Source organism: Lepisosteus platostomus, chromosome 1 (genome assembly GCF_059453375.1).
Source record: "Lepisosteus platostomus isolate fLepPlt1 chromosome 1, fLepPlt1.hap1, whole genome shotgun sequence".
Classification (NCBI taxonomy): Eukaryota; Metazoa; Chordata; class Actinopteri; order Semionotiformes; family Lepisosteidae; genus Lepisosteus; species Lepisosteus platostomus.
The window spans coordinates 59,896,053-59,908,856 of record NC_142611.1 but is presented as its reverse complement, the minus strand read 5'-3'; the positions used below and the strand labels follow the sequence as shown (position 1 = coordinate 59,908,856).

The window sequence follows — 12,804 nt, the reverse complement described above, 5'->3', positions numbered from 1 at the left end:
ATGTAAATTATTTCCTGTTCTCCATAAATATGCTACACAAATTTGGTCTTTTCCAAAGATATGTGGAGATAGAGGAAGTAAGGTTAAATAATCCCTGTCTCTGCAAGAAAAAGTTTCATTTTGGGAAATCACAGGGTTCACAAATTTTCAACAACAAAAAAAAAACTTCCAGTTTTAAATATTTAAGTAAATATGGGTTGAAGTGGAATTTAACTTTAACTTAACATTTAACCATTTAGATCTTTTGATTCAGTCCTTCCAAATATTCAACTATTAATCCCTAAAAAGTTTATACTTCGTTATTCAAAGTGTTAATGATAGAATAATTTCTCAGCTTTAGGAGTCGATAGTTTTTTTGATTAGCTTTACACATACGAAAAATCCAAAAAGCCCGTGTCAAGCCCTGTAACCAGAATAAAAAGAATTCAGGACAGCAAATGAAAGGTTAAGTACTTCCCTGGGGGAGTTTCCTGTGTTGGGAAAGTTTTACTTTATGTATAGCACCTGTTGTGTCGCCAGTTGGCAGTCTGTGTTCACCCAAGATTCAGACCCTGCAGTCTCAGCACTACAACTCAATTCCATCTGCTGTATATGGGATCAGACTTCACACAGCACTGGGAATCCTTTTTCTTTACGGGATCATTTGGAATTTCACTAGTCTACTGACAGTTAAATCTTTACCTACGGCGCGACATCCATCTGTGCCTGGAATGCACGACTTGAGAAAGCACTTTTGAGCCTCGGACTATAACAACTCCAAAAAAACATTCGGATAGCAAACAATCACTGTCTAAGGAGAAGTGAGTCTTCTTTAAAATCAAAAGTGCTGTTTACAAGCTTTATTTGTATGGGAGTGATAGACCTCGCCTGTTGTAAAAGCAGTGCAACAGTTTGTACAGTATCAGTCGGAAAGTGATCTTGAAGTTTCTCTAAGTCGTGCCAAGTTTTTATAAAGTTGACAGGTGCTCTGCACTAACATCTCGCCCGGCTTCGTATGCGCGCCTGACTTGAACACCCATCATTCCAGGAGTATTGTCTTTGGTCTCTGGGTGCTAGCGCGAGTCAGGGATACTTTTATCACTTTTTAATGTAGACGCAGAGCCTTTTGGTTGGGATTATGTGGATACTACCCTGCGATTATCTACTACCAATGTTGCCAAACCAGGATCGGTGCTTTCTTCCATCCGAAATTTGTGCATGTTGAAATTAACATCGAAGCGACAGACTTGAAGTACATTATACGTGCTGTTTACAACAAATCCAAATGATCCTGTCATTCTTATTCCTCGTTATATCGTCAATCCAACAACATGGATCGGAAGCTGAATCCAGCCTCAGCAACAAGTTTCAGCATACCAGTATGAAAGAACAAAACGGTAAGATTTTGTTGATCTTTATTGCTTTGAGAGTGTAAAAACACTTACAGTACCAAAATCTAATCTCAGTTCTGAAAAAGTTAAGTAGTTCTCAAAAACCTTCAAACAATCATCCTATCGCTTGAAAATAGCACCAGAGGCAGCAGTATTTCTTGAACGTTAATGTATTGTAAGTGAAAGAATACCTTTTGTTCAGTACGTACAGCATAATCCTGCATAGGAAACGAACATTACATTTACCTTTCAAGCGTACCTCAAGTGTTTACAAAACCCTCAAATCCCGTCTCCCTTAGGAGCAAGTTTTCCTAAAGATGTGAAAGGTTTCTTTCATGCATGGAAGACAGCTTCAGGGTGTGTAATTTGCTTATCCTTTGAACCCTTCCTATTTTAAACAGTTTATTTCTCCAAATCAGTTTGTTTCCGGATTGCATTTACTTTTTAATCTTGCATTAAAAATCGAGATTATGGTGAATTTATGATCCAACAACAAATGTTGAGTTAATATTTCATCCGTAATTTCTCCCTTGTAATTCTTTTAACTCTTGTATATAATTAAATAGTAGTCTATTAAACCTCTTTTTCACATTGACTGGTCACAGTGTAATAACTCATGCACATTTTAATTCTGCTTTAATTTACTTCGCATAAAAACGCTTCTGTTGATGCCCTCCATGTGGCTCAATTTAATTTACTGCCTTTAATTAAACTTTGATTTTAAAAGAGAGTTAATGGATCCCTTTCATCCTCTACACCCCAGGCATATGTGAACACAACCAGTCTCTTATGAATTTAATGAATTTCTATTAATTTATCAGGTCATGTCTCAGTAACTGCATACACGTATAATGTATTGTTGAAGGTAACACAGAAAGAAGTTTTCATTTTCAAGTATGAACCTAATCAAAGGTTTACTTTCAAAACAGAGACAGCACAAAATTATTTCTTGATTTCTGTTTAATTCCAGGAAAACACTCCACTGCAGTATGTACTGTTATATTTATCCACCTGTTTCCAAAGATAATTTTTTGCATATTACACTTGGTTCAGATTGTAAATAAACATGGTGTCCTATATTAGTTTTATGGTAATGCTTATTGATAATAACTTTATGTGAAATTTTTATCTGGATTTTACAGCATCTTTGGAATTCCAGTACTCATTCTATTAAAACCTTTACCTTGATATATGAAATCGATGTTTTCTTAACTAGTTCAAGGTTAATTTGAGCACTGTAGAAGTATCCATTTGATTTTGTTTTTGTTAATATAGGAATATCTTATCTCAACAGTTGTTGTGACTATTGCTTAAATCAGTCTGAATAAACAAAAAGAAAGTGTGACATTTTAAATCCAAATATAAATTATAATGCATAACCTTGTTACAAGCATTTATATTTTAAAACATGTTTTTGGTCATGTTTGAACTGTTCACCATAAGACATTTATGTACTTCCTTTTTTATCAGTGGCATGACAAATTTGTTGTGGCCTTTCATAAGCAGTTCACAAATAAGATGCTTATTTAAGCAGACGACCTTGTTATGCTGGAGGAATGAATGCTGTCACTCCATGCTGTTTGTTAATGCGATGACATGTAGCACCTGCAGACTGTGAGGGCTACTGATCAAAGCCCTGCCCCAGGATCAATGTATAATCAGTGTGGCTTGGGAAAAGCTGGGTGGGGAAAGTGATCAAAAGAAGCTGAAAACCAGCAACTCATTGAATGAAAACCAGCCAGAGTGTAACCTTTGACATGAACACGCAGTGCTCTTTTTTCGGTTGGCTGATATTAGATGCCAAAAGGCAAGCTGCTATTGATCTGTGAAAACTAAGAGCTGGGCCTGCATGCATAGTAGAAACAGAATTTCTGGCCTCAGAGCTTCCATTCATTTATGCAGAAAGTGCCACGTGATGGCTTTATCAATGCAGTACATGCACAGCTGGTGACCTATACAAATTACCTTATACTGTATAAAGAAGCTTCTTTACAAAAACCAGAAGCTTTTTAACTAATTACTTCTAAACAGTATACGGTCCCTTAATTAGTAGTATAATTTCTCAATCCAAGAGGAAAACTAAATCTACATGCCCCTAAACGCCATTTGTTGTAACCACATGATTTGGCTTGATTAAAGTTTACCCACAAGAAGATGTGGAATCTTCTTAGCTGTGGAATGTAACTTTGGGAAACTGTTTTGTCAGTTAAGTATAATGTTAACGCAGAAATAAATCTGAACTTTTAGACAAATCACTAAGGCTATAACAATTGAATGGTTAAGGGGCTATTATTGCTGTTTATATGCAAAGTGTTAATCTCATGCTTCTCACCTGATATCCCTCTATATAGTTTGTGATACAATGCCATTGCTTTGAAAAAATGTTCTTCTTCCTTGGATACATGTATTTTTTAATAATCAACTCATGACACAAGGGTAGTAACATTTCATCATTATTGTTATTGTTATTATTATTATTGGTATGCTATTGGGAAAAACACTTTAAGCTGGTGTGTTGGGCTAGTGATTAACATTATCTTTAAATGATTTTTATCTTTGCAAATTTGTTGTTTTTTAGTCATATAGCAGACTTGTACAAAGTGGCTTTCTATGTACAGTACATATTTTGGGGGGGCTGCTGTACAGTATATATATATAACAATAATACAAATAATAAGAAAAGGGGGACGGAAAAGGAACTATTTGTAAGTAAGTAAATTTTGTAAGTTTCAATTCCAATACCATATATATGCTTTGTATCAGTCTCTTATTCTAAATGCCATGTTTCTCACTGTGCAGCTCTTAAGAGAGTAATTACATTACTTTATATAGTATATTCATATACACTATAAGAGAGCAGGTAAGGATGAAACTAGAAATAGAATGAAGACCAGATCTTCATAAAACCAAAGCTTTATTTTAGAGTTTATTTCTAAGATTGATATCTTAAGATAGAAAATTAACCAAAAAGGAAAAAGAGTCAGGTTCAAGTATCACATATATACAATATATAGTAGTTCAAGTAGGGAGCTGCGTCAGCGTGTGTAGGTTGCAAAGGAACAAGCAAAGGTTTATTCAATGATGAAAAGAGTGTCACACCCGAAGAAGGCTCCGTAGCCGAAACATTGTGTTTCTTTTCCTCTCTTTTCAGTATGGAATAAACCTTTACTTGTTCCTCAATGTTATATAGTATACATACTGTATATCATGTATACATTGTAAATGTACAGTATGCATATTATTGTTGCCATGATTAAAAGCAAAGAAAGATAACCAGACTGTGGTCAACTACTGTGAAGTTTATTTTTTCTCTTTTGCAGTGGTTAGATAAGATGATTTTCTATTTATGTAATATCTTTCCATTAGCTGATTACCACAGATTTTCTTCACTCCCTACCACAGTAAGTGTAAATGTTCTGCTTTTTGTGATAAACAAAATATTACATTACACTTGTTAAAAACATCTGGCACATACCATTAAATTCTGTTTACGAAGGCAGAGTATATAAATTATAAATCATAAAAGTGCAGTTGTTCCATTTAGTGCATCTAATAACATATTGCTTGAGCCAATACATGCAGCGACACACATGGAGGTAAATGAAACAGTGCCCCAAAATAAACTATGGCTCTTCTTTGTAACAGAGAGGATTAGAAACCAGTGGACCGGTTCAGCAGTTGAAAACCATTACTCAAACATGACACCACCATCTCCTCCTATCACTGTCTGTGAAAGCCCACCCACTGCAGGAGTGTTCTGCATAGCTGTGACCACATTTAAAGAACCAGCTGCAGACACTGTATTAGAAACAGCTTATCTCTTCACAATTTACATGCTTACTTTCAGTGCATTTGAAATGAAGCAAACATGTGAAAACTCCTTCAAGAATTAACTCAGAACAAATAGTCGTATCCTAAAGTTAGATTATGGGATTGCTGTCTTTTGGGTTTGTGGTTTACTCACGTCTTGTTTCAGCCACATTTATGCTATATGCTGTAAACCATGCTGAATACTTTTCTTGCTGTTTTGGGAATTCATTATGTTAAACATCCCTCATAAAATTTTGTATTTTAAACATCTAAAACCTATTTTAGTTATAATCAATCATTGCAGCAAATCCATGTTTCATTTACATATAAAGAGTGAGAAATAAAGAATGATGCCTTTTAGTGAAAATATTCTTTTAACCCTCTCTAAATAATGTGTACGACCTCTGTTACAGGAGCAACTAGAAAGGTCAGGGCATTTATTACACAGGGGTTTGAATTATTTGCAGCCACAGTTCATCCCATTCCACAATTCCAGCTGGATTGCCTATAGTTGAGATTGTGAAGAAAGTAATGGTATGTGGGGAATGAACAACATGTTTTACCGGCTCCAGGAATTCCCAGTAGGACTGAGATCTTGGCATTGTTCTGGAAATGAAAGGTGAAGGACTTTAATTGTATATTTGACTGGGGTTCCTAATATTTTGGCTATTGAGTACAAAATGGAAATCCTTTTAGAAAACTACTTTTTTCTAAATCTTAACTTGCATCATCGTATCCATGTTGAGAATTATGTTTAGAATGGTTCCAGGCTGACCTGATCATAACCTTTTTCTCTGAATTTCTTAGAATCTGAGACACTAACACACACTGTAAAATTAATAACTATCCAGAACCTAAAAGTGGATTTCATTGTACTAGCTCAAACATTTTCAGTGTAATATAATATACAATACATTGTACATTGTAAGGTATAAGGAGAGATTGATTCAATTGACTTTTCCATGTAAAAAATACTTCCTGTAACAGCAAACCCCATTCTGTTATCTCTGAGGGTAGAACTACTATGCTACCTTTGTCAGACCTTTGTGTGGGGGGCAAATGAAAACAACAACTAAAATGCTCTGCACTGGATGGCAGATGCCTGTGCAATAATGTTTTTGATGTAATTTTATCGAATGCTGTTCTCATAAAAAATAGTCTCCTTTTAGAAACACAAACTCACAAGCTAAAATAGTACATTACCTCTCGTACTGTTCATTTTTTTTCTGTTCATCTCCCAGGTCAGCAATATGGTGGTTTGTCACCTACCCCTTACCAACTCTCCTGTCAAGCTTTGCACATAGTGTTTCTGTGCGGTTATGGTCTGGTGACATGGGAGGCCCATTACTTTCAAAAACTGTCACTTGTCATTCAGAAATATTTCATCTACATTTTTTCCGGCTTTGTTTTGAAGGTTATTATCAAATCAAGTAACAAAATCTTTCTGTGGACATTGCATGAATTCTGAATTTCATTTACAAGCTTGCTGGTTGTTTTATTAGATTTCCTCTCTGAGCACCTGCAAAACAATCCTAAACTAACATTATTAGATCCATGTTGTACTACAGACAAAATAAAATTCCCCTGGTTTTCTTTTCATATTATGTTTACTCTTGGAAGGTATTATTTCCTTATCACAGCCAAGTTTTAAGCTACAACTTTCCTCATCACGCCAGCTTCACTTTAATTTGTATGTGCAGTATATAACGACTTTAGAAATTAGAAATTAGCAGGAGGCTGATTTTTGGCTTTCGAATATTCAGTCTGTCTTTAATTGTACAGATGCATCAGTGTTTTGCATTCTGAATCTGTTGATTTTACAATGCAAAACATTGACCCTTCTTCCGATATGCACACTTCATAATTTGGGGTATGAGATCATCACAGTCTGCGTCCTTCCTTGCTGCCATGGTTACTCACTCACCATATAGTCCTCTACTCTTCTTTAGGTTTCCTGGTTGAAAGATTCATAAACAGATTGCCTCGCCTATCACCTGCTGACATGTCACCATTTTCAATTTTTTTGTGTAAGTTGTCATCTGTTTCTGTCTTCAGCCATCTGAATGAATAGGTAATTAATGTTTCACTCTACATTGGGTAAATAGGGTAAACACTGCTATAACATATTCACTTTTACAATGTCTTTTCAAAGGAAATTAGGCCCAACCTTTTGCTTAAACCTATAGTTTAAGATGTATTTCCCTTCTTAGTAAAATATTGACTTTGAGGTAGCCCCATAATTTTGACGGAAAATGTTTTTTGACCTGCTTAAGTGTATAACATTTTTTCTATTTAACTTCTACACTTAGCTGGGTTTATTGCCTGTGATACTGTTAAACAGGATATGCACTTCAACAACAAATCTTTTTATAATCAAGTGCCCACTCTGTGCTTACTGAGTGAGGCAGTAAAATAAAGCAAACACCCAAACCATAAAGTGTATAGGTTAACCTACTTATGTAATACTATTTATGTGATTTAAACAAGAAAATGAAAATTTTCCCTCTTTTGAAATTAAATTTTATTGTTTTTGGAACATTTTTATGAGTCTAGTGAGACTTCTGATGTTGTTTCAAAGAGGAAGACAAAGTGTACATTGTAGCCGATTACTCTGAGGCAGATACACGATACACTGCTTTCTTTTAAAGAGGTCACCATTGATAGAATATGGTCTTTCACAACGCTGCTGGAGTGTCAGTTCCTTAATACTGTACATTAAATGATTTTGTCTTGATGACAATAGCATTGGACATCTTCTGTGTTGCAAATGTTTAAACTCAGAAACTGAGTCCTTCCCAATTTAGTGCTGTAAAGGAGAGTTTGATCTTCTAGATAGTAACCTTAAAATGGCATCTTAAAAACATGTTTTTCTTTTTTACAGTATTCACAAATTGATCTTTTTAGCAAATCAACCCCAAGCATGGTAAGTATAATCCTTTGGATGGTAGTATTCAATTTTACAGTTGTGTTCCTGCATAAACTGAGATGGTGGCTTGGTCTGTTGTAACTACAACTTCGAATTTTCAAAACTCGGTTATAGACTAACCTGTTTCATGTTTGTTAGCTATAAGCTTTAACACATACTGTAGTTACTGCAAAATGATATGATATTGTCAAAAATGATCAAACTCTTTCATCCATGCTTGAATGAATCAAGGCTTTAAGGCCTTGCAGTGTTTGGACCCTGGGTTCAATGCTGGGTTCTGTGTGGAGTTTGGATGTTCTACCTGTGTTCATGTGGGTTTTCTCTGGCTCCCCTGTGACACTGAATTGGACAAAGCAGTTAGGAAATGGATGGATGTTTGATTAAAATGAAACTTTGAAAGTGAAAGTATTTTCCATATATTTAAATGGGTTTTTGTATCTTTTTTAGACTAGCAATCAGGCCTGAATCAGTCAGCTTTCATTATGCCAGTACTATGTGATTTTATCAGAACCAACAATAATCTTACAGCAGTCCAGAACTAACAATGAAAAATGTATTAACAACAGAAATGGAAGGAAAAGGAATTTCACTCATCGTTTTTTTTTTTTCATTTGTGATCCATCAATGCATTTTCTAACCATTTTATTCAATTCAGTGTCACAGGGGAGCTGGAGCCTGTCCTGGCAAACAACAGACAGACACAGACATGCACACGATTTTCCAGAATCCAGTTAACCTACCAGTATTTCTTTGGACTGTGAGAGGAAACTAAGATGAACATACAATTAAACCCAGGACCCCAGCTCTGCAATGCAGCAATGCTAACTAATGTGCCACCATACTCCCCTATATACTGTACAGTATGATGCCACCTCCCTTATTTTTAACAGATTTTTATTCAAGAAACTATTGTTATTACCCATTGGTTTATAATTATTTCATTCAATAAGAATACCATAATGACAAGGGAAACTGTATATCCTTTTTTAAAACAGGGAATGGTATACCAATTTTCTGAGTGAGCCTTAATGTATGTGCACTCAAGGTACAGTACATGTACGGTACATTTTAGTCTGGAGGATTATCTATACTGTATGTACATGAATTGTATGGGAAATTATGTTATAAATCGGTGTGTGTGCAAAAGAAACAAATGACGAGCTACCGAAAACAAACGTAGGCAACATTGTCAAACTAGTCAGACACAAATAGCTAAAATGTGTCTCTGTGTGTAGTTTAATATTACTGGAATAGGAAGGTCCTTGGCATAAACAGGCAATTAGCTGATACTATCTCATGGCAGAATTAAATTTAAACATTTCAGCCACAGCAGACAAAAATAAACTTGTCGGAAAGAACATTAAATATTTGTGTCTTCTTAGCAAATCAAAAATGAAAGTACATACTTTCTGAAGTGTTCTTCCTCTTAATTATGTCTTCTAGAATTCTAGTTTGTTGGTGGGCTAGTATTTGTTACATAAAGCTTTTTTTTCAGAGGTGGTAGGAGGGGGTGCATTTCACTGCCCTGATTGACATTGCCCTTACATTGATATTGTGCCCATCTGTATAAAATGCAGACCACCAGCAATGTCACATTGGCAGTTGTGTAAGACTAATGATCTAGCTTTTGTTTTTTCCAAATATTAGGCTTAGTGAATTTAACATAAATGACATCACAGAAACCAGATGACTGTTTCGAGCAAATGGATATGTTTTAATTAGTTGACATGGTGGTCCACATCTGTGGTGGGTTTTACCTTGAGAAACATAAATACTGTGTAGTGTTATGCTAACGTAATACGTCAGATTCTTTTAATAGGACGATTGTCACCAGTTTGCTGAACATTGTTTTTATCCCCTAGTGAGCAGCAAATGAACAGTGCAAATGATAAGAAAATTAACTGCCTTTACTTATTGCAGGTAGTGTAGAGTATTCTAGATAATATTTGCATTCTGATTAAGTCACAGAAAGCACAAACCTAAAATAATTGTTAAAATAAACTCATGTGTCTTTTTATTATCTTAGAGACTTTAATTTAAGTACAGTAGTTTTAATTAATTTATGTAGCATGGTTATGTTTATGTTATAAATATGACCAAAGATGAAGAACACTGAGAATTTTCTGTCTGAAAAACCATCTAAATTCAAATGTTCTGCTTGTTTTTTCAAAATATAACCCCAAGCAAATGTATACAGTAACTCACTGTGTAAAACCATAAGATAAATATAAACTAACTACAAGGCTTTTATGTAACAAAACCTGTTTTTAACAGTGGAATTACCTAAAATATATAAACATTTTTTAAATGAACTGTTATGTTAATTCTGGATGTGTTCTGAACCGAAAGACAAATTGGGGTGCTTTGATTTATAAACTATCCAACTTTAAATGGGATTAGGATTTTAATCAAACAGGATTATTAAAATGTGTGATGTTTTGAAATAGATGGTAGTATTATTAAACTATTTATTCTGAGTGAAAGTATGCATAAAAAATGTCATGTACGGTATTAGACCACATGCCAGTCAGAAAACTGAATCATAAAAGTGCATTTGAAAATTCAAAGTAATGAACAAAGCTGTAAAAAAGTAATGTTGGATGTGATTACTACTTATATCTGCAGTCACATAAAACAAATTCTGACATTGAATAAATTATACACATAATTACATAGTTATTATTTATTTTTATTTTATTAATTTATTAATACTGTACACTAGGGTCTCAACATTTGCAAGAGTTCAGTGCAGAAAACCACTCCAAATAACCAAATTCATACAGTATATAACCATGTCCGTCGCATGTATACAGTACTACAGTATTTTGTATGTATGGTTAAAAGACACAAGTAACCCTGCATTATATGATAATTAAAGTATTAATGCATTGTTTATAGGTTATTTTAAATAATATTGATCAACTGAAATAAACAACAGTAATAACTAATTTATAGTAATCGGTTAAAACAAATGACATGAATCCCTTCTCTGTGTTCAGCAGATTCCTGCACTTTCTCTGCCTCTGTGATTAGCACACCCCACTGTAATGAAATGGGCAATTCAACTCTCAGAGAGCCTGTAAAGTCGTCTCCAGCCTGTCATTCACTACTAAGCCGATACAGAACAGGATATGTTTGTTACAATATTGAAACAAGACCATGCTGGGATACGGACGTTGAGTAGTGGCTACCTGGGCAGGTGGCAGGGAGAGTCTCACTAGCTGGATTTGTTTCACCATCCTAGTCTGCTAATTTGAAAGTTGTGATTAACAACCTTCATTTCAGTTTCATCCCAGCTTTGCTATTCTTACATCCGAGACACCGTTGGCTGGGCTGAATCACGAATAAACAAACCTGCGAATGTTAAATTCACAGCTGTGGAGACTGGAAGTGGAGTTGTCTAGTTGTGTGATTGGCACATGACACTTACTCATTGTCCTTAAGAAAAAGGCAACTGATCACCCAAAGTGTCCACACAAGGAGACACAGCCATTTCTTGAAAGAAGCCAAGATATTGTCACTGACAAAATGTCCTCCTCTCACTGGGAAGATGACAAAGGATTGCAGATCATTCCCCATTTTCTCCTATTTATATGAATCTACTACCTGTATATAATATCTTAACATCTTGTCTTTTTATTGCTTTCCTACCTTGAGAATTACGTATCAACAAATACATATTTTCAAAAAGTAGTCTTTTCACTATCAGTGTTTCCCATTTTGAATTTATAATACATGTATTTATTACATAAATGCAATATTCTGGAACAACAGTGATACTAATACAAATCCTTGTGGGACTCCCCTAGTTACTGTACATCACCCCAGATTGAGCATTTACTATTTATCTGCACTGTTTTCCTTATCTTGAATTACTACAACTGAAGAATTAATATTTTATGAGGGACTTTATCGAAAGCTTTCTGAAAATCTAAATATGCTATGTTATACTGTATGCTCTATTTGTATCAATTTATTACTGTTGCTTGTTTAAAGAACTTTTTAAACTTTTTTGTTTAAAGGTTTTTTAAGCAAGACCTACTGTACCTTTAAAAGTCAATGTTGATTCTCCCCTAGAAAATGATTGCCATGCAGATGATCTTCTAGTTTAGTTCTAATTATCATTACAATAACCTTGCATGTAATTGAAGTAAGACTTATTGGTCTTATTTGTCATCCTTTATATATTTGTGGATACTAGGGATTTTCCACTCGATGGGTATTGCCACTGCTTTGAGAAACTGCTGGAAGAATTAATGGTCTATGAATAACATCTCTTGTAAATACAGATTGTAGAATACTTGTCCTGGAGTTTTGTTTATCTTAAATGCTTCTGGAATCTGTAACACATCTGCCTCTTAAACACTAATATTACTTAATATAGAACTTTACAGCCTGAGGCATGTTGCCTATTTGTTTTTGGTAAAGTGAATTGTTAGTCATTTAATACATCAGCCATTACCTTTTCATTTTCATTTATGATTTGGCTGCCCTCATAAATTACTGTTGCAAAGTAATTAACAATTGTAATTACATAGTGTTAGGATTTTCTTTCTGTACTGTATTTAACTTGATACATTTTATCGCAGGTTGTCATAAAAGGAAAATAAATGTGTGTTGCACTGAGCAAGAGGTATGCTATATACAGTACCTAAGAATGTTGTGTACTGTCTAGTATATTAGCCAGCAGCCATATCA

At 34.6% G+C, this 12,804-nt stretch overlaps 1 protein-coding gene across 2 annotated transcripts in view; it reads left to right on the top strand.

Moving 5' to 3' along the window:
• Window positions 1-505: 505 nt before the first annotated feature.
• Window positions 506-12,804, top strand: part of pdgfc (platelet derived growth factor c) — a 109,766-nt gene continuing 97,467 nt past the window's right edge. The window contains exon 1 of one of the 2 annotated variants that reach the window (XM_088633250.1): window positions 506-1,376. In XM_088633250.1, the coding sequence (XP_088489376.1) occupies window positions 1,265-1,376 (112 nt within the window). In that variant the 5' untranslated portion in view covers window positions 506-1,264. The remainder of the gene's footprint in view (window positions 1,377-12,804) is intronic. The other variant, XM_088633251.1, reaches the window with a different exon arrangement.